We start from the raw sequence: 24,431 nt of genomic DNA on the forward strand, positions 1-24,431 counted from the left end.
CCCCATCCAACACTGGCCTCAAACACTTCCGGAGATGGGGAATTAAATTCCCCGTGACTTTTCCAAGGACAAATACTTTTCTTGCCTCCTCAAGCCTCTACCCCAGCCCCAGAATGAGCCTCCGCGTTTATCTCAGTTTTACAAAGAGCCGAAATTCCAAATGCTGGATTTGGGGTGGAAACCTGAGAAACCTGGAGGTGTCCTAAATCCTCTTGCTGGATGGATCCATGGGCTTTAACCCGCATTCCGAGGGTGATGCTGCCCTGCGGCCGGGCAAGCTGGAAGGTGAGGATTCATTTCACCCCGAACAAGATGAAAAATTACGAGTAACACGAAACCGGGCATCTCCAGCAACTCCCTGCCAGGACCTCGGCGCCGGGATGCTCCCGGTTTCCGCCGGATGCGGGAGAAGCCCCATTCCCGGCGTTTGGCGAGGGAGGCGAGCTCGTGGGCGGGGGTGGGCGCGGGAGGCTCTGGCGAGGAGCTCTTGGGGCTTCCTGTTTCCTTCCGCGGCTCGAGCAGAATTTGAAAGCAGCGGCTGCCGTGAGCTGGACCAATGATCGGGGCACAGCGCGCCCGGGCCGCCCGCGCCCGTTACCGCCGCCGGGGCTGCGCTCCCCGGCTCCACGTGGGAACACCGGCAACCGGGGGGAGCACCGGCCCGGCCCCACCACCCACGGTAAGGCTCTGCTCCCTTCGGCCGCCGCCAGGAATTGCGGGGGGGGAAAAAACCCACAAAAAAACCCATGGAAGCGGCGGGAACGTTTGGGATTCCGCGCGGGCTGCTGCTCGCGGTGTGCGCTTTGCCTCGTCCCCGAGGGATGTGCTGGAGGAGCCCTGGAGCTGGGAGGAATTTAGGGATGCTCCGGGAGCGCTGCTCAGGGGCGGAGAAAGGGGAGGTGGGATGTGGAGGTTCTCCCTGGTCCTGCGCCCGGGTAACTTCTTTCCCCATCTCTGGAAGTGTCCCAGGACAGGCTGGACGGGGCTTGGAGTAACCTCGGCGAGGGGAAGGCGGCCCTGCCCATGGCAAGGGGTAGAACGGGATGGGCTGTACGGGACATTCCCACCCCAGTCATTCCCTGATACCAATGATAATGGCACAGCTGGGAACGGAGGCCGGGCTCCGCTGGCGTCATGCCTACCCCCGCACTGCTTAGTCACCTTTTTGGGGTATTTTGTGCCGCCCTCTCCCGCTCATTCTGTGCTCTCCTTTGGGATTTGGGCTGGGAAAGGTAGCAGCGAGTTCCCCTCCTGCCTCTCCCGCTCTCCCGCCACCTGCCACCCAATGCATCCCAAACTGCGGTTCCCTGGGGGCTGCCTGTGTGTCCCGTGGGCTGTCCCGGAGCTGAGGGGCTCTGCCAGGCGCTCAGCAGCCCCGGGCTCCCTCCTTTTCCTGCTCCGGCCCGGCTTTCACCCTCGGGATCATCCGGCGGCAGCACTTTCCCTCTCCAGGGGGGAATTATCCTCGTGATCCTTCTTCAGTCCCGGCTGGGCGGCCCCTGGGGTGTCCGGCGGTGGCTGCGGGCAGAGCGCGGCTTCTCCAGCTCATCCCATCCCATCCCATCCCATCCCATCCCATCCCATCCCATCCCATCCCATCCCATCCCAGGGATCGCGGTGCCGGCTGCCTTTCCCGCTGCATCATTCCCGGGAGGGTCCCACAGTGCCTGTTCCAGCCCGGCCCCATCGCTGCCTTCCTCACCGAGTTCCCTTTGGTTTTTTTGGCTGGGGCTCGCAACTTTTCGGCAACAGTGACCTCTGTCGGCATCGCCACCGGGGCCACCGCCGTGGCCCCGCTGTCACCCGGCTCTCCATCGCCAATTCCCACCTCAGGCGCAAAGGGGACGCGGTTGTTTGGGACCGATCCCGCCATTCCAGCTGCCGCGGAGTCCCACGGCAAAGCAGAGGTGCCGGCAGGCGGCTGAGAGAACCGGGCGCCAGTTACCGAAAAAGGTGTCCCCAGGGCAACCCCAGAGCCGGGAACCCGAAAATCCCGGGTTTACTGGGCGGCCAGACCTCCGTGACTCATGTCAGCAGCGCTGCTGCCACCGGTGACTAATCCCGGGAGCGCTCCGTGCCCGGGGCTCGGCTCCATCCCCGTCCCTACGAGTGCTTGGCGCCGTCCTATAGCAATAAAAAACCCAGGTGAGGTTACGGGAAAGAAGGGATCCCTGGGGGCTGCCAGCTTGGTTTGGGCGTCACCTCGGCCCCTCCACCCATCCTGTGCACACTCAGAGAGGCTTTCCCTGCTGGGAAACACTTCCCAGCACCTCTGGAGCAGCCCTTTGGAGCACGGATCAGCAGCTGCAGGTGGCGGCAAATTTTGGGAGGGCTGTGGGGCCGTGGCGGCAGCCGGGGAGTGACTCAGAGGCGCTTTGGGGCTCTGTGGTTTTGCTTTCATGGTTTTGCTGTGACTTAGCAACTTGTTTGTTCGCTCTGCGGGAAGGCAGGTGCCGGCATGCCCGGCAAAGCCGCCGGATCCCGTGGGATTCCAGCTATCCCGAGGGATCCCTTGGGGTGTTGCATTGCCCAGGTGGATGTGGCTGAACCCCAGAGGTGAGGCAGGCAGGGGTGTGACATGATTCTTTTGGGATCTGCATCCTGCAGCAGCTCCATCCCACTGGGAATATCCGGCAGGAGCGGTTTCCACCCCTTTCTTTTTAGAAGGAAAATGGGATTTTTGATGATGATTCTGGCGTTCCTTAAAGCTCATAGCCACTCCAGGGGTTTCTGGACAGTTGGATCTGGAAGCTGGGCTGGCAACCTGGCATTTTCCAGGGAGATGCTAATGACTGCCTTCACATTTTCCTGTTTTGTTGCGATATTGGGGGAAAAAAAGGTGGGAAGGGATCAGGCTGAGTGTATTCCCACCACAGCAGAAAGTACTCCCAATCCTCATCTTCCTCCTTCCCATAGGATGCTCGTGATGTGATTTCTTCCAGGAAAGGCATTTCCCACTGGCTTGTGCTGTGCTGGGAGGAGCTCCAGGGATGTTGGTGGGAAGCACTGGACAGAGAGGAGCATCCATCTCCCAGTTTTTTGGGGACAATAGCCAAGCATTTGGCACCACTGTAGCCAGTGTGGTGCTCTGACGCCTCCAAAATTCCACAGTTCCTGGGTTCATTTGGAGGTTTGTGATCCCTGGAGTCTCAGCCAAAAGAGCTGGATGGGAAATGGGTGAAAGCCACCGATGAGGACAAAAAAGGGATGGTTTTGGGTGGTTTTCCTCCTTCAGCTGAGCCAGGCCATCGCTCATCCCATGTCAGCTCCCTCAGGCACTGCCGGGTTTTTCCTTGCGCTGCAGTGATGGTACCGGAAGGGTTAAAGCCACCAGCAGGTCCTGAAGACAGGGATAGGGGTAGGAGTGCTCAGCTGGACCATAGCACAGCCATGGAGGACTCGGCGCCAAACCCCTCTGCATCCCAGCTGCCTGTCCAGTGTCATAAATCCAAGTTTGGTTGGCGGGGATTTGGAAAAGGCCGATTAAAGTTTCCCGGAGCTCCCCCTTCCCTCTGTCACCCCCCCCCGGGGCTTCCCCTCCCTGCCGTGTCACCACTCCCAGGGCTGCTCGTGCCCCTGAGTCATCTCCGAACTCCAGCTGGATCCAGGAGCACAGCCCTGCCCTGAGCAGACCGCAAGGCGCATTGTTTTCCCAGCAGCTCCAGAGCACACGGAACAGAAATGTAGTGGGAAAAACCCAAAGTGGGGGCAGCAGCAGGGTGACAGCCACCCCCGTGCTGCAGGAGAGAGGGAAAAGGTCCCTCAGCTGGGAGGGAAATGGGTTGGAGCGGGGTGAGCATCCCCGGAGCTGTTCCCTGGGGAATGGGGATGGTTTCCATCCCTCACGTGCAGCCAGAGCCTTTCCTAGGGGATTTGCTGGGAGACCACAGCTTCTTTTAGATGGGAATGGGGGTAAAATGGGGCTTTCCAGGCTGGAAGAATATCCAAGGTGCCTGAGAGTTTAGGGATGCATTCCCTGGGTGAAAGAGCCTCCCGCTCCCATTCTGGGATATCTCATCCCCTTCCCAAGCTCCTCAGCCAGCAGTCCCCATGGATTTGGCTCCAGGCCCTGGGAAACGAGACCTTTCCCAGCAAAAGCTCTTTCTGATGAGAAAAAACTCCCTGATCCTTTCCCGATGGGGGAAGTGGGAGAGCCCCTGGGCCATGGGAAAATCTCCTTCCCCACATCCTGGCGGGAGGGACGGAGCCATAAAAACCCTCGGCACATCCCAGGCTGGGAGCTGCGGCGAGGAGAGGCCAGGTAGGATGGGGGATGGATTTGGTCTGGTCTGGGATCCATGGAGGGATCCCATGGCAGGGGATCCATGAATTGGTGTGCGGGGACTTTGCTCCAGGGGGATGCTCCTGTGCCTGGGAAGGAGGGGGCTCTGAGCAGAGGGAAAGTGAGACTGAAATTAGTGGAATTCTTACAGTTTTTCCTGGCTGATGGATTTTTATCTGTCCTTTGCTCTGCCTGCACAATTCCTGCAGCCCAGGGAAGGGTGCTGGAGCCAAGGTTTCCACTCTCATCCCAACATCCCCCTGTCATTCCCATTAATCCTCAATATCAAAGCGTTCATGGCATTCCAGCAGAAACTGTGCTGGATGGGGCTGGGCTTTCCCAGGGAAGCTGATCCTGACCCCTTGCCATCAAATGACTGTGGAAGCAGAAGTGTGGGAAGCCCAGGGATGAATCCCTGTGGTGGAGCATCCTGCCTGTGATCCAAGGGGCACGAAGCCATGGATCATTCCCACCCTGCAGCCCAAAACCCACCGGCATAAACCTGGGAGCAAAGGGGCAGAAATCCTGCTCTTCTCCTGCTTCCAGCATTCCCAGTGCTACTTCCTCCATAGGTGATTCCCTGTTTCTGGAACAGAAGAAACAGAAGAGGTTTTTGAAGCAGCACAAACTAAAAAAAGCCTTTTCCCCCTATTTTTTCCCAGGGAATCAGCAGAAGCATGGCTGTCCCACTGGGATTAGGACTGGAAAGGGGGATCTTGTCCCCTTCCCGATTATTTAATGGTGGGAAACAAGTGCAGTCAGCGCTTTGGGATTTTTCCACCCATTCCCATGAAAACATACCCAGTCCTGGGTGTTCCCTCTCCCCATCTCAGACGCTCCAGAGGATGTGGGGAAGGAGCCGCGGATCCGGTGAGTGCCTCCATGGGATGGAAAATGTCTCCGTGGGAAGGGCGGGGAGCGGCTTCGGGATGAGATTCTTGGGGTGCAGAGTGCCGAGCTGAGGGGACCAGCCTGGGAATCCCGAGTGCCTGATCCATGTCCCGCTGCCGGAGCCGGGCTGTGGGTGCCACCAGCACTTCCAGCAGCACCAGTTTGGCTCCTGAGCTGGAAACTGGGGTTCGGGGAGCTGAGCAGTTCCTGGAACTGCAGCCCCACGTCATGGGGGGGTTGGGTAATTTGGTAGCAGAGGAGGAAGGGAAAACCCCACGGAGCAGGGCTGGGAGGCTCCGGCCAAAAATGAGTCAGCAATGACGGGGTGGCTGCCAGGGCTGGTTTTACTGGGGCTGCTGGGGCTGGTGCTGGTTCTGTGCGTGCTGCTGGGTTTGCTGGTGCTGCTGGGTCTGGTTGTACTGGGTTGGCTGGGTCTGGTTGCACTGGGTTTACTGGTGCTACTGGTTCTGGTTGTACTGGTGCTGCAGGTTCTGGTTGTACTGGTGACGTTGGTGTTGGTTGTACTGCTGGTTCTGGTTGTACCGGTGCTGCTGGGTCTGGTTGCACTGGGTTTGCTGGATTTGCTGGTTCTGGTTGTACTGGTGCTGCTGGTGCTGCTGGTTCTGGTTGTACTGGGTTTGCTGGTTCTGGTTGCACTACATTTGCTGGTTCTGGTTGCACTGGGTTTGCTGGTTCTGGCTGTACTGGGTTTGCTGGTTCTGGTTGCACTGCATTTGCTGGTTCTGGTTGTACTGGGTTTGCTGGTTCTGGTTGCACTGCATTTGCTGGTTCTGGTTGTACTGGGTTTGCTGGTTCTGGTTGCACTGCATTTGCTGGTTCTGGTTGCACTGCATTTGCTGGTTCTGGCTGTACTGGGTTTGCTGGTGCTGCTGGTGTTGATGCTGGGATTTCTCATCTCCCAGCTGCTCCTCTCCCTGTGCCCATTCCCAGGACCTTTGGCCAACTTCTCTTTTCCCCTGCTAGGAATTGCCAGGAAAGCCATACAGGGATTTTGCCATGTCCATCCCAGCACCCAGGTCCCTCTGGAGCCCATTCCTGTGGCGTCGTGATTCCAAGGGCACCCAGGCCATGTTTTAGGGATTTGGGGCTTTCCAGATGTTTGGGGTTTATTCTCTTTTGGAAATATTTGCCAAATATCTGGGACCAAATCCTGGCACGAAGGTGCCCTTTCCCGGGCTTTCTGAGCTCTTCCACACTTTTCCACGGCATTAAAATCAGGGAGGGGAATTTTAAGTCAGGAAAGGCAATTAAAATCCCTTTAAAATTAAAAGGGCAATTAATTAAAATCGATCAGGGCAATTAATTAAAATCCAGCAGCTCCCAACATTTATTTAAAAAAAAGAAAGAAAAAAAAATCAGCAGCTCCCTGCTTTTTATATTTAAATAAATCCTGTATTTGGATATTCATATAAAAATTAAATTTATGTAAATATATTTCTATTTATATGCAAATGTGTTTTTCTATTTTTAAATATTACATGCAAAGACATTTATTTCCATTCAAATAAAATTATTAAATATATTCTCACGTGTTAACTGTTGGTATGTTCATTGAATAATATGGAGATTAATACATCAAAATATTTGTTTATTAAATAAAGTTGAAATATATAAAAATATATTTATTAAATTTAATTTAATAACAGAGTGGGATAGAATAGATAGGATTAATGTAATGTGATAAATATAATGTAAATAATATAATTTGTATGATAGCAATTATGTCCTTAATGACATAAATTAAGCCAAGTGGGGGGTTTAATTAAAAAAAAGGTGGAAAAAGGATTATTTTTCTAATGGGAAAGGATTGGGAATAAATGGAAGCATTGGGAGTAAATGCAAGGATTGGGAGTAAATGCAAGGATTGGGAATAAATGGAAGCATTGGGAGCAAATGCAAGGATTGGGAGTAAATGAAAGGATTGGGAATAAATGCAAGGATTGGGAATAAATGCAAGGATTGGGAATAAATGGAAGCTTTGGGAGCAAATGCAAGGATTGGGAGTAAATGCAAGGATTGGGAATAAATGGAAGCACCCACAGATTTAATGGCTACTGCTGAGAGGATCATGGCAGGTGGGTTTCTTGGTATTGAATTTTCCAGAATAATTCCTAGAAGCAAATCCCAGTCTCTGGGAAAGGCCTGTCTGATTTTCCAGCTGGGTCTCCTGATACTGAATTTTTCAGCTTAAATCTCAGAGGCAAATTCCCAGCCCCTGGGGAAATCCCGTACAGTTTTCCAGGTGGGATGTTTTTAAGTCAACTGTTACCGTTTTCCTGGGATAAAATCCGTTCCCCCTCAGGTCAGAGTGATCCCCCTCAAGCATCCACTGAAAAATTATGACGGAGCAAAATCAGATCAGCCACAAATTCCCTTTCCCCCCCTCTTTTCCCCTTCAGCTGCCCAAGGGATGCTCAGGGAGCAGCGTTGGCAGGAGGGCAGCCCAGAAGTGTTGGAAATTTGACTGATAGAATATCCCGAGCTGAAATGGACCCACAAGGATTATCAAAGTCCAATTCCTGGTGCTGAACTTCCCCAAAAATCTGTTTTCTTCACCCGTGGTGAATGGAGTGGGAAAAGCCTGAGGATTTGGGGGACCCTCAGTGTTCCACTCTCCTTCCCACGCGAGTCAAAGCAAACGGAATTGTCTCGATTTTCCTTCTCTGCAACTATTCCCAGCCTGTTTGACCCCGGCACAGGGAAGTGGATGAGCCAAACCCCAAATTTACCCCCCGTCCCCTCCTTTTGCCACCTTTGGCTCAGGTTTGAGATCAGTGACGTGGGGAAGGAGGGGGGGGGGGGAGCGTTTGACTCGAGACGAAAATAGCGACGTGGAAATTCAGCCCAGCTCGAGATTTGAAAAGAAATCCTTTGAAATGAAAGATTTCGTGCCTTGCCGAGGCTGCTCCAGCCCCGCTGCGTCCTCTGCCTGGGGTGGGGATGGCTCGGGAAAGGGAGCAGCATCCCAGGAGGGTTTTGAGGGTGCTTTTGGTCATCGCTTCTCGGCACTAAATAGAGGAAGAATAAGTTTCAAACGAAGCTTGTTTTGTTTTGTCACAGGAAGTGGAGAGAGCTTTGGGAGAGCCCTGAGACATTGACTTGAAATTCTGTATTTTAGTGTTTCCCTGGCCGAGCCGGTGGCGCGGATCGGCGCCTGGCGCAAGCCGAGGGGGATTTGGGATGGCAGGAGCGGGGCGCTGCGACCCCCCCTTCCCCGCTTGGCCCGAGGGAGGCGGGCTGGGGCTGAAGGGCTTTGTGGGGCCAAGGCAGCCCTTCCTGAGGGAGCCGCCGGCTGCTGTTCCCAGCTCGGGGGAGCCCGAAATTGTGCGGTGCGAGGGCCGCGGTGCGGGCTGCCGGGGCTGCCGCGGCTCCGCGAATCCGTTTGGAGCGGCTTCCCGGGCGCCTCGGGGCTCGGGCGCCGCCGGCAGCGGCAGCCTCAGGGAAAGGAGCCGGGTTTCACAATGCCTCAGTCCTCCCCCGGCCGGGCAGCCCGAGCCGAGCCGCCTCTTGCCCCGAGAAAGCCCAGAATTGGTTATCGAGGGGGCAGCGGGGCCGCTCGGCGCGGCGCTCCCCTCGCCGGCGCGCCGGGAGAGCCGCGGCTGCTGCGGCATCACCGAGCTCAGCCCGGGGGGGCCACAGCCCCGAGCCCTGCCGTGCGGCCCGAAATCCCCGAAAAACCCTGGGGGTAGAACCCCTCTGCTCCTCCCGAGCCGCTGCTGCTGCTGCTGGCGGCCAGAATCGCCTCCCACACCGAGCGTGGCGTGCCCCGGGGTGACTCTGCTTGAATTTCAGCCAAATTGCCGAATTCCCGCTTGCTCCTGCGGTATTAATTTGCTTTTTGGTTTCGCTATTAATGTTGAAGGGCTGCGAGGTCGGCGGCGTTGGCTTTCGGTGGTAATTCACAGCCCCACTGATTTAATCCGTGCTCTGCTGCCAGAACCGGGGCTCGCCCCGGGGTATCTGGGGGTATTTGGGGGTATTGGGGATGGGGTTGTGCCCGCTGGTGGGAAAATGCTGGGAAATGCTGTTTGGGATCAGGAAAAACCCAGTGGGTCAGGCAGGGCTGAGTTTGGCTTCTCCTGCGAGGGGGAGATGGAATTAATTCCTATTAAACTGAGGGGGTGGGCAGGGGCTGCTTTGGTGTCACCCAGCACTGCCCTGGGGCTCGTCCCTGCCCTGGGGACACAGATTTGGGGAAACGCTGATTTTGGGGTTAAATCTGCCCTTTTTCTCGTTGTGCTGTGGTTCTGCTGTGCCTGTCCTCGCCACTGTACCCTCGTGAAAGGTTGCAAGCAGTTTTGGGAACACGTTGTCTGCCTGAAACATGTCAGAATCGGCCACAAATTGCAGATGAGACTGATAACAAAAGCCAACAACAGAAAATAGGTAGAAAAACAACACGGTGGAGGCTGAGAGACCACTGAAGAGCTTTTTTTGTGTGTTTTTTTAACCAGCTCTCTCACGATGGAAGCGAAAACACATGAAAAGAGAAATGTCTTTTGTTCTCCCACTCGAATTAAGATGCTCCAGCACCAAACCAGGGTTGAACCCCGTGGCTGGAGCTGCTGCCCAGTCCAGGGACTCACAAATCAGCATTTTGGTACCGATGAGGGTGGTTGGATGTGTTTTGGGGGAGGTTTATGGTGTTTTTTTAACCTTAAAAAATGTGCCCTGCAGCACGTGGGTAACTCAGCTCATTTTCTCGACCAGCCTGCTCTACCTGAACGTCTCTGCTCGAATAAATCAGGCTCCAGCTCAGAAATTAGGATGAGGTTTTTGTTTTCGTTCTACTTATTTCGTCTTTGTTTTTATAAATAAATACAAATCACTCAAACTGAAACTCGATGGCTTTGGTGATAATCAAAGAGCAGCCCTGGGGAAATTTTTCTTCATTACCATGTTCTTTCACAGCCCACACTCGGGGTTTCGGGAGGAAAACTTCTTAACCTTTGCAGCAGCAGCACCCGACACTTTTTGAAGTCCCGGCGCTCTCAGACTCGGGGTTCACATCGCGGAGCTGCCTTGGCATCACCTTTATTTCAGGGCCATGTGGAGAGGAGAAATTATCTCAGCCCTCAGCCCTTTTCTCCCCCCAGTTCACCCCTTTTCCCTCCTTCAAAAAACATATTTAAATACCCCCAAGAAAATGTTGGATCCCCCCCCCTTGCAGGGTTTGGGTTTTGTTGTTGTTTTTTCGGTTCTGTGGGGCAGCTCAGTTCCCCACCACCTTTGTACAACATGTTTTAGTATTTGCAGCTCACTTCCTGTATGAGGTTACCTTGTTTATCATAAAACCCCTATTTTTAAACCCATTTCTGCCAATAAGTCATCTGAATGGCAATAGCAGGCGCGTGTGACTGTCCCCTCTGCCCCCGGCTGACAGGGGGACTCTGGTGGCTCCAGGAAAGATAGGCGTTGGAATGTGGGCTGACAGCGTCCCCGTGGCTCTTCCCTCGAATCTCAGGGGGATTATTTGTGTGAAAATCACCAGGATTTCTGAACATCCTGCCTTTTTCAGCCCGGGGTCACTCGTGGTGTGAGGATGAGGAGAGGCAGAGCCGCAGCGCTCGCCATCCTTTCCATCCTTAGGGAATGGCCTCCGTGCCATCTTCCAGCTTGATTTTCATTAGTTACCAGCCAGGAGAAGTGTGGGACTGTCAAAGCACACTTGGCTCGGCCCGCTCTGCCCATAATTGCAGCGAGATGAGTTGTGGGCTAATGAGCGGCCCGCGAGGCCGGGGAGCACCGGCAATCCTGGGTGTCCTCCTGGGAAAAGGGATGGAGGAGCCTGTCACAAACCCAGCGAGGAGGAATCCATCAAATCCAGGAAACACAGGCCCTGCATCCCCACAAGGGCTCCCTGGGCTCCACAGGACCAGCTTTTGTTGGAAAAGCAGTGTCTTCATCAGGGGTAACCTCACTGTCTGCCTTTCCTTGGGTTGCAGGATTTAATTTTTCAAAATTCCGCAGAAAAGAGGTTTGGGATGCCCAAGGGAAGGTCCCCTCGGGTTCAGCCATCCCCGAGCTTGTCTTACACCCTATAAAAACCCCGCTGGAGCGCCTTTAACATCCCTTTACTGCTTTTAGGGACCTCCCTGGTATCCAATGCTTCCCATCTCTGTCTGCGCCGGGTGTGACCCCAGGAGAGGTCGAGCATCCAAGGAGCTGCCAGAAAGGCAGAAAAGCCGCTGGAAAGAGTGAGCTTTGTTGCAATATGAAAATCAAATGCAAAGCTCGGGGGGTATTTTTAGCTGGTTTAGGCTGCACAGGTGTTTGAAAGGTCAGTGGCGAGTCATTGGAAAAAAAAAAATCTATTTATTTCTGTGTGTGGGGAGAGCCCGGTGTCACTCCCGTGGCTCTGGATGAGTGGAATCTCATCCTCAGCTTGGGTTGCTCGGCACTCCTGAGGCCAGCAGGGGTGTGGGAGTGCAGGAATGTCCCAGGTTTGTGTGTCCCCCAACAGCATGAGCACTTGGCAGCCATGAGTGTCCAGCTCTGACGGACACAGGGACCTGTGGCTTTTTCCATGAATAAAATCTGGGAGTCTGCTCCTTTTCAAGGAATAAAGGCCATTTGTCATCCTTAAAACAGAACTGCATGGGGGCAATTCCGTTTGATTTTTATGAGCTCCTAGAATTTCAGAATTTTAAGAATTTAACAATTTAGGGGCCTGGCCGGTGATGCGGCTTTGGTGGCCCTGGGTCATGGCCAACGTGGGCCAAGGCCAACCTGAGTTTGGTGGACCTGTGACCACTTTGGGCTTGGCCACGACCAAAAGGCCACGACAAAAAGGCCATGACGAAAAGGCCACGGCCACCAGGCCACGGCCACCTTTGTCTTGGCCAGGAACACCTCGGACTCGGCCTTGGCCAGCTTAAACCGTGACCACCTTGGATGTGGCCATGTCCAGCGTGGGCTGTGGCCAACCTGAGCTGGCCATGGCCAAGCTGGGCTTGGAACACCTCCAAGGTGGCCATGACCCCCTTGGGAACACCTCCAAGGTGGCCATGACCCCCTTGGGAACCCCTCCAAGGTGGCCATGACCCCCCTGGAGTTGGCCACGGCCGAGCTGGGCCTGGCACGTGCCGAGCCAAGAGAGGGGCGGCGCTTCCCCTCGCGCTGCGTCACCGAGGCCACCGGGTTCAGGCAGGGCACCAGCTCCTCCCAACCTGAGTCACAGCGGCAGGGCCACCTCCCAGGTGTGACAACTCACCCGGACACATCCACGAGCTCCCGAATTCCAACAGGACCGCAGAGGCACCAGGAGAGCAGAGCCAGCAGCTGCCACGGGCTTGGCTGGGCAATTGAACCTCTTCTTTTTGTGAGTTAAAGAAGCCCCCAAAATAGCACCTGAAACCAATAAACTTCCCTTTCAGGAACTTCTGTAATTTGAAACACACTCAAGAACAAAACAAAAAAAAAAAAAATCCAGAATTTTTTTAGGTTGTTTATCAAGTAGGACTCGGTGGGGTTGTTTTTAAATCCCTTCCACGTGGTGACTGCTGAGGAATAAGTGGAGGGATAGGGAGGGCTGGCGGGACAAATGGGATGGAGGGTCCAGGCAGAAGGAAGGTGAGATGGGAATTTTTAGGAGCAGATTTTAAACTGTAAAATAAAACCTGCCATGTGAAATAATAAAAGGGAAAAAATAGTGATGTTCCATTAAAAAAAAATAATGTTAACAAATGCAATAAATAATAAAATAAAAATAAAACAAGATACAAAGCATAAAATAACCCCCAAAACTTCTTCAATGCCTGTAAAAACCAGCAGGGGACAAGAAGTGCATGGAAGGTGCCCATGAGCTGGGCTTGAGCCCACAACCACATAAATGTGAGGAAAAGCAAAAAACTTCCAAGGAATCCCCAAATAACTCCCAGCTGGAGAAGCCTGTGGGGATGGGAATGCTCAAGGCAGCACCTGATGAAGCAAATTCATTAAAGAGCTGCATTTTGGGTGGCCTGAAGCATCTTGGAGCTCCAGGACACCAAAATGGAGAGGGGAAGACCAGGTCTGGAGGGAGAATGGGTGAAAAATGAGGAAAAATAGTGATAAAGCAACAAATCTCCCCTTCTCAGGAGAACCTCAATCTCCAGAAAGAACCAGCACTCGGGACAAATAGTTGAAAGTTTTTATTCATATAAAACTCATATTAAGAACATAAAAGATTCTTAAAAACAAAACCAAAAAACAACCCCCCCAAAAAACAAGGCTCTTGCAATTATTTACAGCAGTATTGCACAAGTAAAGTGGCAATTACCCTGTCCAAAATTCATCAGTGCAAAACACAAGGAAGGCAGGGAAATTGCAGTCAAAAATGCTACATTAGCTGGGTCCTGCGACACGATTTAGTGATTCACACAATCCCGTGGGATGGCTGCTCCAGGAAAACCTGGCTGGAGCAATCCCGGGGGGGTGGAGGAACCAAATTCCAAATTCCCACTGAATTTCACTAATGCTGAAGTCTTTGATGTGCCTAAATCACTCCTGGGAAGTGGAGACTTAGGCACTTGGAGAAAAATAAGATTAAAATCTTGTTATCCACACCACAATGGCTTTGGAAGGGGATCCAACACTTCTGGCAGGGAGGAAACCGAATCTTCACAGGAACTTAAATAAGCAGGAAATAAATATACAACATTTCTACAAGTTACAGCATTAAACAGTAGAGTGCATTAATTACACAGGGGAAAAAAAAAAGGAAAAAAAACAAAAAAAGGACCTACAGTATTTACCAATTCCACTCTAAAAAAGTGTAGGAAAAAAACAGGAACTTTTTTTTTTTAATTTTTTAGGGTTTTTTTTTTTTAAAGTATTTCTAAGCTGTACAAAACTTACAGGAGAGAAAGGAGAGGGAGTACATTGCACACAGATATTTGGCTCAGATGATGAAAATAATACGGTACTCTACTCTAATAAATATTTGAGTATTTACAGTTTGGTGCAAAAGAGGAGAAGCAAGAACAGGATCAATCTGGTTTCCAAGGAAAACTCTTCATCCTTTTGGTGCAATACAGAGCACAGGCTATGCTTAAACACGACCCAGAGCAGGCAGCCAACATGGCTGAAAGGAGCATAAATCCCTATTTTATATCATTCTTCTGTTTTGAGGCTTTTTTGGGGGCTTTCTCTCACTAAATCTCACAACGCCACAGGAATCCTATTTTTTGAGGGCTCCTTTTCCTATGATTTTTGGCTGGGAACTCCTCCTGTGAAGAAGGCCCTGGGAGGCTTTGTCAATATTATCTTGAATTTTACTATTTTTCCTTAAAATGAATCTGGTTTTTGTCTCCATGGGAGGACAGGGTAAAGTGCTCTTTGGTGATTCTTTGGTGTACTCCAAGGGACACATTCTGGGATGCCAAAGGTTGGGAGATCCCAAAGCACCATTTCATCCACCAGCAGCGATGGAACTCAACTGGGAGAGGAAAAAAAAAAAATCTCACTGGGTCTCCCCCCCTTCTGCTGCCAAGTTTTATCAGTCTAATTTTAATTTTACCAGTGGAATTCCATGGGAAATCCCTGGTGGCAGCACAGCCACGGTGAGCCAAAGCCAGAGGCAAATCCCAAGGGATGAGGAGCAGGATCTGCCCTGGCCAAGCTCCCTCATTATTTGAACCGCTTGCTCTCCACCAGTGCAAAAATGCCCTTCCCAAAACACTCCCTGCTCCTGCAACTGCTGCTCACCTTGCACTTCCAAGGAAAAAACGGGAATAAAATTGGCAATCGAGGTTAAAACCGCCTCCGTGATCCTCCGGGGCAGGAGGGGAGGCCCCGCTCCGACCCGCCAGGCACAGCCATGCAGAGAGGTCCCACTGGGCTCTGTCCATCATTAATTAACACTAATTGTCATCCATGGCACTCAGCAGCTTCTCCCTGAAGTGGGAAGAACCGCTCCAAGGGGGGCTTGGGATGGGGTTTTCCTTCTTTTCTTTTCCTATGGTGCTGGTGAGACTAGAACCAACCCCGTAGTTTCGGGGAGCACCCGCACCAGCCTGAGGGAAGGGGGATCTTTGTGCATAGATACGGGATGGCCGGAGCAGCCAATCCCCCAAAAACATCAGCTGGGAGACAACGGGAGCACGCGTGGATCCATGGCTCCAGGGGGAAGGGGAAAGGCCCTGGGACACGGAGCACCTGGGAACTTCTCTGGGAGGACACAGAGCAGTCAGATCCCCTTGGAATGTCCTGGATAGATCCATGGCGGGCTGGCATCCTTCCATCTGCATCTGGGTGCTCATCCCCGTCCAAACACGGAGAGGATCCCAGGAAAACACAATCTTGGAAACCTCTTTTGACAGCCACGACTCACAACAGGTCCCGCTGCCGCCGCCTCCGGCTGCCGTGTTCCGGGAGCTGCTCCCTGCCTCCGGAACGGTTTATTGCTGGATTACTCAGTCCCCCACATCTGATAGCAGACACCACAGAAGCATTTTCACACGTTTTATAGAAAGAATTTCTTTAAAAAAAAGGCAACCTGGTGGCTTGGGGTTTGGTTGGTTGGCTGTGATGGTTTGGACCCTGGAGTTCGACAGCGAAGTCTTGAAATTCAGAGTGGATCAAAAAAATAGAGATATCAAAACATTTAAAAAAAAAAATCAGTCAGCAGGAAATAGGCTGATTTGCATTATGCAAATGAAGTTGGATTTGGGGTAGCATTAGGTATTTACAGGTAAAAGAAGTGCTGATTAAATCCCTCTGCCCTTTTTCCAGCCTTTTTGGGGGCAAACGCCCCGGAGGCAAAGGGAGAGGGGAGGAATCCGAGCCTCAGCAAGGCAAACTCTGAGGGCTCTGCCCATCAGCTGGCTCAGGTTTCCCTCATTCCTGCCACGGGGCTCATGCCACAGAATTCCAGGAACGATGACAAAACATGATTCCACATTTTCGCTGAGACTCTTTTGGGGGAAAAAAGGCAAAAAAAGAATAAAAAGAGTGGAGAGAAACACCGAGTAAACACCACTCTGCCATAAAACGCCGCGGTCGGAATGGGATGTCCACCCTCATCCTGCCACGTGTCCTGGGGGAGAGGCAGGGTGGGAGCCCCACATCCATCCATGAGTCTGTCCTTCCCGGGCTTTCCCAGCGAGGAATTCAGTCCTGGTGGCTCGGGATGCGCCGGGCGCTCTCAATGGAGCCTCCAGATGAGGCGGACGATGCAACGCAGCAGGCGCAGGATCATGACCTGGGGGTTTCCCACCTGGTGATCCAAGAAACCCTGAAAGAGAGGGAGGGAAAAGAAAAAAAAAAAAAAAAAAAAGAAGAAAAACCAAACGAAGTGGTGACTTTCATTCCCAGCACGAAGCCCCCCATGCTATATAAACACCTGGGAAATATTCCAGAGGCACAAAGTGAAGCGTTTTGCACTTTGCAGCCAGCAGAGCTTGGGGCTCATGATAGCAGCCAAGGGATGCCCCCTCTTCCAGGAAAAGCCCGGGACCCACGAGCCTTGCTGGGACAAGGAGTGGCTGGATGACGAATTGCCCGATTTCCTGGTGTCTTGTCCGAGAAACGGTCCCGGGGGAGGCCACACCCCGGGGAACGTGACAGGGAGCGCGCCGGGGACCCGTCCGACAGCCCAGACCTGCCCGGCGAGTGTGGCTCTGGCACTGCTGCAGTTCCCCATTTCTAACCTCGGGCTGAAAGGGCAAACCTCAGAGCCAGGCAGGGCCGGCAGGCACGAACCCTGCCACCCTCCCCTCCGGGGCCGAGGCAGCTCAGGAGCAGCCAGAACGCTTCCAGAAGGAAAAGGGACCTTTTCCACCAAGTGCCTCAGGGATGACAATTAAACAATGGTCAAATGCTCTGAAGCCTCCCCAAGTTTTGGGCGCAGGGAGTGGGAATTTATCACATGCTGGCTGCACCAGGTACAACGTGTTTTTAGGGTCACGCATGACGTCCCCTGCTCGTGTCACCTGAGCAGGCAGGACGTGTTCTCTGCGTTCCACTCCTCGCCCCGGGCCAGCCCGGGGTTGGAATTGCGGTGCTGGGAACAAAGCTGGGGGATGCTCCCTGCACCTCACCCTGCTGCTGCCTGGGAAACACCCCCATTCCCAATAAATTCACCCCCTTGTCCACCACAGGGTTGTAGGGAGCAGCGTGATGTGCCCAGAGACTTCCAGCATCAAAGGAGCCAGGATAACGCTGGAAGGACGTTCCTGCTCCTCACAAAGTGCTCCAAATTTAAGGCACTGCTCTGGGAGGCAGGAAGGAGATGGGTAGTCCAACACTGAACAGGCTCCCCAGGGAATGGTCACAGCCCCAAGGCTGCCAGAGTTCCTGGAGTACGTGGATAATGCTCTCAGGCACAGGGTGGGATTGCTGGGGCTGTGCAGGACAAGGAGCATGGACTTGGATGATCCTTGTGGGTCACTTCCAGCTCAGGATATTCCATGGCACTCTATTTCTTCCAGCTCCTCTCGATCTGCCTGCTGCTACCAGGTGCCTCCAGCTTTCTGGACAGCCTGATCCCCCCCTGTCATTGAAAAGATGTCCTTTCATGCCAAAAAGTAGCCACTTTGCATCACAAGGGATCAGCCCGGGTGGGGGAGGTCCGAAGATGCGCATTTTGGATTCTGGGTATCAGCTTATCACCATTTTGTTGCAGGTCAGGAATGCCAGGGCATTTGGGAAAAGTGGAGCAGGTGGAGATGATGTGGGAAAAGCAGGATCATAGCAGCCTGACCTCCGTTTTGTGGGAAAGCCAACCCTGGGAGCGGTGAGGAAGCACTGCAGGAGCTATTTGGGAGCTGAAGAGGACGGATAAGGATCCAGCAGCCAGCATTCCATCACCAACGCTGCTCCTGGCCCATCTTCCCACAGCCAAGCCCGAATGGATGGAGCAGAATCCACAAGCAGGGACATGCAGCAGCTCATCCTGGCGAGCTCATCTTGCTTCACCCCCTGGGCTGGGCTGCCTTGGGCTTCTCTGTGGCATTACTGCATCGACTCGGGTTGCAACACCCAAAGGTGAGCGAGTTCATGGGCTTATAAAAACTCTTTCAAAACAGTCTTTGCAGGAGAAGCAAGTTCTAGGACCGAGTCTCTTCTTTGCAGCAGCTGGGATTTGGGAGCTGGGCTGGGAATCCCACTGAATGCTTCCCTAAAAGCGATGGTTCCGGGCCGTGCATCCCCCAAAACCCCCAAACTTTCCCTACCTCTTCCTTTTTAAAAGTCTCCTCGTCACCATCAGGTCCAGGCCCAGCCCAACACCTCTGCCCCAAAACCCTTGTGCAAACCTGCTGCCCTAAGGCTTCCAGCCCGATTTCAAGGATATTTTCAATTGACTTAAAGGTTATTTTTCATTGATTTGAGGCCGCCGCCGCTGATTTGCCTGGTCCAGGCCACCCCCCGCCCGCGCAGCCTTTTCTCGTCTGAGTGAGCGCGATGCTCACCGCAGAGAGAGTTTCCAGAAATGATTCAGCCTTTCCCTTCGAGAGAAATGGAAGGTGAAGAGGGGAAAGTTACCCTGCGTGGACAATAGGAGGCATTGAACTCGTCCCCGATGCGGCGCAGCTCCTGCGCGATCCAGATCTCCGGCTGCACCTCTTCAGCTGGAGAGTGGGATTGCCACCGGGAAGCTGCGTGGGATGGAACAGGAGAGTTGGGAACCCAGGAAGAAGAATAAATTGTATAGAATTTACCACATAAAACTCTCGAGTAACCCATCAGCTCTTGCCATCTTATTCCTAATTTTTATTACTATTATATTTTATCTCTCTTAAATCCCAGGGGCGCATGTGGGGACTCCCTGCGTGCAATGAACAGATTTTATTCCTGGTTATTTCTGTATTACTACCACTGCTACTATTAGGCTTTTATTTATTTATTGTAGGCTGTCCATGGGAGCATCTCCAAGCTTTGGTCCCTCTTAAACAGGGATAAGAGCCAAGATGCCACGCTCCAATTTCCTTCCCTTGCCAAACCTCCTCTTCCCCCTTTTTTCCCTTCAGCAGCAACTCTCTCCCTAACCTTAAAAACCCTATGCCTGGATATTTTCATCCAATTTTCACATTTCTTCCCCAAATCATCCTCAAGTGCCCAACAAGAAAAACCAATGGGTTTGTCACAGGGAGGAGAAAGCCACAGTTGGATTTATGTGTGGAGAAACCACAATTCCAGCAAATCCAAGTGCCGGCTTGAAGGAGAAAAGAAAGAGTTAATGTGTTTAGTATACTGCAGGATACATAATTATTTATGCCTCCATCTTAAAAAGTTATTAAACGTGTGATAAATCCTCCAAACAGCCAGGGGAAAACAAAGAAACAGGATCATGTATGGTACCAGCACCACCTCATCCCCCTTCCTTGAAGTTCAGGATCCAAGCAGAAACTGCAGCCTTAAGGAATATTAAAAAAAAAAAAAAAAAAAAAAAAACAAAAACCCAAAAAAACAACAAACTGAAAAAATAAAAATAAAACAACCCCGTACAACCAAAGAACACTGCACAAAACAAAGCAGTGTTTTGGCACGGCAGCTCCGGAGCAATCACAAGGGAGCAGGAATAGCTTCCAACCTTCCAAACATTCAAAGGATTAGTAGGGCAGTTAGGAGAGAAAAAAAAAAAAAAAAAAAAAAGAAAAGAAATTAAATAAAAGCCTGGCTCCAACCTGATTGGAAAATGCCTTTCCGAGCCAAGGAAGGCAGCGCTGCTTGGCCGGAGGATGTGTTTTGTTTTCACGCTGTAGTAGCAGCGCCCGCCGCCGCCCCGAGCGCTTCTCCCGCCGCTGGACGAGCCACGCGCGGCGCTCGCGATCCTCCCTCCCGGAGCCCAGCGGGATCCGGCCGGGGCGGAGCCGCCTTCCCAAATCCCACCCGGGGCCGCCGCCGTCAGCGGGGCCGGCCCAGCCCCGGCAAACAAAAACACGCGGCCGGGCCGGGGCAGGAAGAGGCGAGGAGCGCCGGGGACGTGAGGAAAACCACGCGAGGGAGCCGCGCCGCCGCCGCTCCATCCTTTTCCCCGCTCCGCCATCCCTCCCTCCCGCCCCGGCACCGCGCCCGCGGGGCTCCTCCGCCCCAGAGGCTCGGTGGCTGAGAGCGAAATCGGGCTGAGGTTTTCAGAAAGGACTTTCTGCGGCGCTGCCGGCGAAAGGGGCCAGTCATAACTGGTCCCCAAACCAGTCACGGGCGCTTTCGGGGGCGGGGGGACACAGTCATAGCGCGAGCCAGCGCCCGCCACCGAGGGTGACACGGCTGCCCCGGGCACGGGGACAACCCGGGGGCAGCGGCACTGCCGGGAAGCCACGCCTGGCTCCGGCCCGCGGGACGCTCCAGGATGGAATTGCTGCGGTTCCGGGCTCGGAAGGGCAAAGAAAGCGACCCCAAATTGCAACGTCAGCTCCTGGGTCAGGTATCCAGCCCCTCCCTGAAGGAAATCTTGGAGAGCCGGGAGAAAACAGCAGCGATTCCAAAACAAGAGCATCGGGACATCACCAGCAGATTCCCAGCTCAAGGTTTTCACCTTAAATCCAAGTATCTGCACGTGGAGAATCTCCTTTGAGAGCGACAGGTTTATACTGCTTCTCTCGTCACGGGAATGTGCACCGGGATCAAACCAGCACTGGGAAAGCCCATTTCCAGAGCACCTGCTCCGGCCACGTTCCCAAAATCCGCATGCAAACAAACACGTGCCTTCAGACCGAAAACCCAATGGAAGGAAAGGGAGGAGAGACACGAAATACCACGCACAGAGTCACCCAGCCCCGCGAGAATGAGTGAGTTTGTCTTGGGTGACTTACACTCCCAGCTGGGAATTTCCCCATCCCTGCCAACCTCTTCCCCCAGAACAACGAAATCAACTCACCCTTGCTCCTCTCCTTCCCATCCCCAAAAGCATCGTCCTGGATATGCCAGGCTGGCACTGCAACCCTTGTTCCCTTCCATCCCATAGCATCCCCTCGCTGCTTTTGTCTCATCTCCCAACAGAAACAGCTTTGGAGGCAGCTGGATGCGTCCCCTGAACCGTCGGAAAGGCGGCACCACAGCCCAAAGCATCGCTTCCCAAAACCTCCACGCCAACAGCTCTTCCTTACGCAACCCAAGGCATTCCCAAGGGCTGCCTCCACCTTTATTTGCCCTCATCAGAACCTTTGGGGAAGGTTCTGCAAGATTTAGAGAGGGACTTTTGAGGCAAAGCATGAGTTTGTCATGCTGGAGCAGCCTTGGAGCAGCTCCCCACTGCCCATGGGAGAGGCCGGGAGCATCCGTCCCTTCTGCTCGCAGGAAACGCCTGTTTATTTTAATAAAAATAATAATAATTATTATTATTATTGCTTACGCTTCCGAGAGAAACTCTCCACCTTGCAGCCTCTGCTCACAACAGATAAAAATCAGTGGGTAAAAGCACAACAAAAATATCTCCTTTGCTTCCTTCCCAAGGGACTGACCCACTTCCATGCGGAAAACTTCACGGCACGCATCCAGCTGGACACTGCCAAGGCACAGGGATTGAGGAGGAGGTGTGCAGGGCAAAGGCACGGATATTTCCCAAGGAGAGCTGCATGGGAAGTCGGGAAGTCACAGCCTGGGAGCTGCAGGCCTGGATGGGGATAAAACAGCTCTGTAGCTCCATGTTCCCGGCTTAATCCGTTCAGGAGTATCCAGGAGTCCCAGTTAAACAGCACTGAGGATTTTCCATTTGCTTATAGTTGTTTAGGATGATGCCCCTAGCAACACTCACAGAGCAAAGGCTCCAATAAAACAGCTGATGAGAGCACAGGAATTTGGAAAAAAAAAAAAAAAAAATCAGGGAAAATTTCAATTTCTTCCCAGATAAAAGAGACTGAAGCCTTGGCTCTCCCGGTGAGGAATTCCGGGAGCATCCCTGCCTGGCCGTGCCAGGGCGAGGTTGTGAAACACGAATTAAGCTGTAATTACTGCAATAATGTCACAAAATCTATCCTAAGGGCACGTTACAGCCAGGCCTCCGCAGCCAGAGCCAGGAGGGAGCAAAAACACCACCAACCAAAAAAGATGGTGTTTAGATCCCAAAAAGCTTGGAGCTGGTGTTTGTTGTCCCCTACACCTCGCTCCCACCGTGCCCTGGTGGAAGTTCAAAGGCTTCCTCCAATTCATCGGGGAATTCATCAGGAGAGGGGAATGCTGGACACGCAGGCAGCTCCCGCGGGCAGGTTTTCCCTGCTGGAGAGGCTTCACCTGGCAAAGCCACTCGTAAACACGCCCCCGCCCGCCTCCAGGCCGCTTCCCAGCGGGATTTCGGGATGCATGACCCCAGCACCTCGGCCACCGATCGATGGGAGAGCCGGCAGCGACGCACGAGCCAGGAGCCACTTGCCTGGCAAAACAGCCTTGGGCTGGCTACTGAGCCCTGAGTAGGAAACAGGACTGAACAACTCTGTCCCCTCCTCCCCTGGCAGCAACTGACCGAGCCCGGAAAAGAATAAACATCATAGTAATAAAAACCCGGGCGCTGGACGCGCGGGAGTTCCCCGGCGCTGTGTTTGCCCGCGGGCCCGCCAGCTTCCACAAATCCCAGAGCGCCGGCTCCACAAACCTCCAGCCCGCCAGCAGCACGGCTGCTCCCGAAATCCACGGGGTGGGATGCGGGAGGTGCTGCTGCAGGTGCCTCGCGTGGCTACCTGCGTTTTCCATCCTTCCAAGGGAAAGCCGAGGCAAAGAGCAGGACCCCTCATGCAGCAACAACCTCCTGGCACTGCGTGCTCACGGCTTTACAGAGCCCTCCTCTGCATCCACACCTTGTACACAAACCCCGGCGCTCCACGCACCCCGGGAGAATCCGTGCTTTCCGCGGCTCCGAGGAGAGCCAAGCCAGGTGAGGAGGGGAAGGCGAGGAAAGCCAAGCCAGGTGAAGGGTCGGAAAACCGCTCCTGCGCTTTCAGCCTAGCCCTGACCTGTGCATTCAGCCTGTACACATCTCCCCCGGCACTTCACTTTCGCACCTTCACACGCCCCCACAGGAACTCGGTTCTGAGGGAAGCCACGCCAGGTGAGGAGGGGGAGCGAGGGAAGCCGAGCCCGGCGGGGAGGAGGAGGAGGAGGAGGATGGCGAGCCGCGCCCCAGAGCTTACCCATGGCGCTGAGGCAGTGGCTGAGCGCCTGGCAGGGCGGGCTGGGGGTCTGCGTGGCCTTGTCGCAGCCCAGGGGCGCGGGGCTGCGCTCGGCTTCGAACGAGAAGTACCCGCTGGAGGAGCGCGGCAGCAGCGGCGACCTCCGCACGAAGATGAAGAGCGGCGAGCGGGTGGCGAAGGGGCCGGGGCTGGCGGGCGGGCCCCGCACCGCGGCGGCCGCGGACACCGGGCCGGCCCCGGGCAGGGCGGCGGGAGCGCCGGGGCGCAGCTGCGCGCCCGGGCCCGGCCCCTCCGCCGCCGGCAGCCGCCCGCCCTCGCCGTCGCGTCGCGCCTTCACCTCGGGGGGCTGCTTGGCCATCGGGGCTGCCTGCGGGGAGCGGAGCGCGGTGAGCGGCCGAGCGCGCCCAGGCCGGCCCGGCCCCCGCCCCCCCGCCCCATTGTTCTGCCGAGCGCGCCCCCGCCCCGGCCCGGGCCCCCGCCCCGCGCCCCCCGGCCCCGCTCACGGTGCTGCCGCCGCTGGAGCGGCCCCGGCCGCGGCTGCGCTCGGGTGTGCGCGGGAGCGGGAGCGGCCCCGGCCCCGCTCCGCCCCGTGTTTACCGCCCCGGCCTCGGCGCCGCCCCGGCCTCGGCACCGCCCCGAGCCCGCCCCGGCCCCGGCCCCGGCCCCCGCCCCGCCCGCGGAGAGCGCCCGGGCTCGGGCACTGCCTCGTACACGCTGAGGGACATGGCCCGGGCTGATAAACACAGCCAGGGGCACGGCACAGCCTTGCACACGTGCACTGCCAGCCTTACACACACACACACAAACACGTCCCACACAAACATACACACACACGCATCCCTCACAAATACACACACACACATCCCTCACAAATACACACACACACATCCCTCACAAATACACACATACATCCCTCACAAACACACACACATCCCTCACAAAAACACACACGCATCCCTCACACACACACACATCCCTCACAAATACACACACACATCCCTCACAAACACACACACACATCCCTCACAAACACAGCCCAGAGCGCAGCGCTGTGATACCTTCACCCTTCCCACCCTGCACCACGCACACACAACATGCACCCCGCGGGGTTCACCCCTACACACACCCCATGTTCTGCGGGTGCTCCCCTTACCTGCGCACCCCTTACACACCCCAGGCACGCCTTGTTGCAC

At 54.3% G+C, this 24,431-nt stretch overlaps 2 protein-coding genes and 2 long non-coding RNA genes across 5 annotated transcripts; 2 read left to right on the forward strand and 2 right to left on the reverse strand.

The window, feature by feature from the left end:
• The first annotated feature begins 286 nt into the window (after window positions 1-286).
• LOC119698984 lies at window positions 287-17,850 on the forward strand. The gene is made up of 3 exons (XR_005256318.1): window positions 287-679; window positions 4,945-5,152; window positions 17,799-17,850. It is a non-coding gene; the product is annotated as an uncharacterized LOC119698984 (long non-coding RNA).
• On the reverse strand, window positions 845-5,456 carry LOC119698985. Its single transcript, XR_005256319.1, has 3 exons — window positions 5,084-5,456; window positions 4,775-4,868; window positions 845-3,340 (listed from the first exon to the last, which is right to left on the reverse strand). It is a non-coding gene; the product is annotated as an uncharacterized LOC119698985 (long non-coding RNA).
• On the forward strand, window positions 6,853-12,545 carry LOC119698976 (collagen alpha-1(I) chain-like). The gene is made up of 2 exons (XM_038131858.1): window positions 6,853-9,017; window positions 9,649-12,545. The coding sequence occupies exons 1-2, from the start codon at window positions 8,375-8,377 to the stop codon at window positions 9,963-9,965; spliced, it is 960 nt and encodes a 319-aa protein (XP_037987786.1). The 5' UTR covers window positions 6,853-8,374; the 3' UTR covers window positions 9,966-12,545.
• Window positions 13,312-24,056, reverse strand: BCL2L11 (BCL2 like 11). 2 transcript variants are annotated; one of them, XM_038131861.1, is made up of 4 exons: window positions 23,742-24,056; window positions 23,239-23,605; window positions 18,659-18,771; window positions 13,312-16,409 (listed from the first exon to the last, which is right to left on the reverse strand). In XM_038131861.1, exons 2-4 carry the CDS (start codon window positions 23,594-23,596, stop codon window positions 16,320-16,322), a joined length of 561 nt encoding a protein of 186 aa, XP_037987789.1. In that variant the 5' UTR covers window positions 23,597-23,605; window positions 23,742-24,056; the 3' UTR covers window positions 13,312-16,319. The 2 variants fall into 2 exon arrangements, with proteins under 2 accessions (XP_037987789.1, XP_037987790.1); XM_038131862.1 differs by lacking the exon at window positions 23,742-24,056 and having other exon boundaries at window positions 23,239-23,677.
• Between the last annotated feature and the right edge of the window lie 375 nt (window positions 24,057-24,431).

This window comes from Motacilla alba, chromosome 3, assembly GCF_015832195.1.
Source record: "Motacilla alba alba isolate MOTALB_02 chromosome 3, Motacilla_alba_V1.0_pri, whole genome shotgun sequence".
Taxonomy (NCBI): domain Eukaryota; kingdom Metazoa; phylum Chordata; class Aves; order Passeriformes; family Motacillidae; genus Motacilla; species Motacilla alba.

Excerpts from the sequence above, each read along its gene's own strand:
- LOC119698976 (XM_038131858.1), top strand. The coding sequence starts at position 8,375 with ATGGCAGGAGCGGGGCGCTGCGACCCCCCCTTCCCCGCTTGGCCCGAG. Across the intron at positions 9,018-9,648 it reads AATTCCCGCTTGCTCCTGCG|CTCTCTCACGATGGAAGCGA; the intron begins GTATTAATTTGC and ends TTTTTTAACCAG.
- BCL2L11 (XM_038131861.1), bottom strand. The coding sequence starts at position 23,596 with ATGGCCAAGCAGCCCCCCGAGGTGAAGGCGCGACGCGACGGCGAGGGC. Across the intron at positions 18,772-23,238 it reads CCACTGCCTCAGCGCCATGG|CTTCCCGGTGGCAATCCCAC; the intron begins GTAAGCTCTGGG and ends CATCCCACGCAG. Across the intron at positions 16,410-18,658 it reads CCTCCTATTGTCCACGCAGG|GGTTTCTTGGATCACCAGGT; the intron begins GTAACTTTCCCC and ends CCTCTCTTTCAG.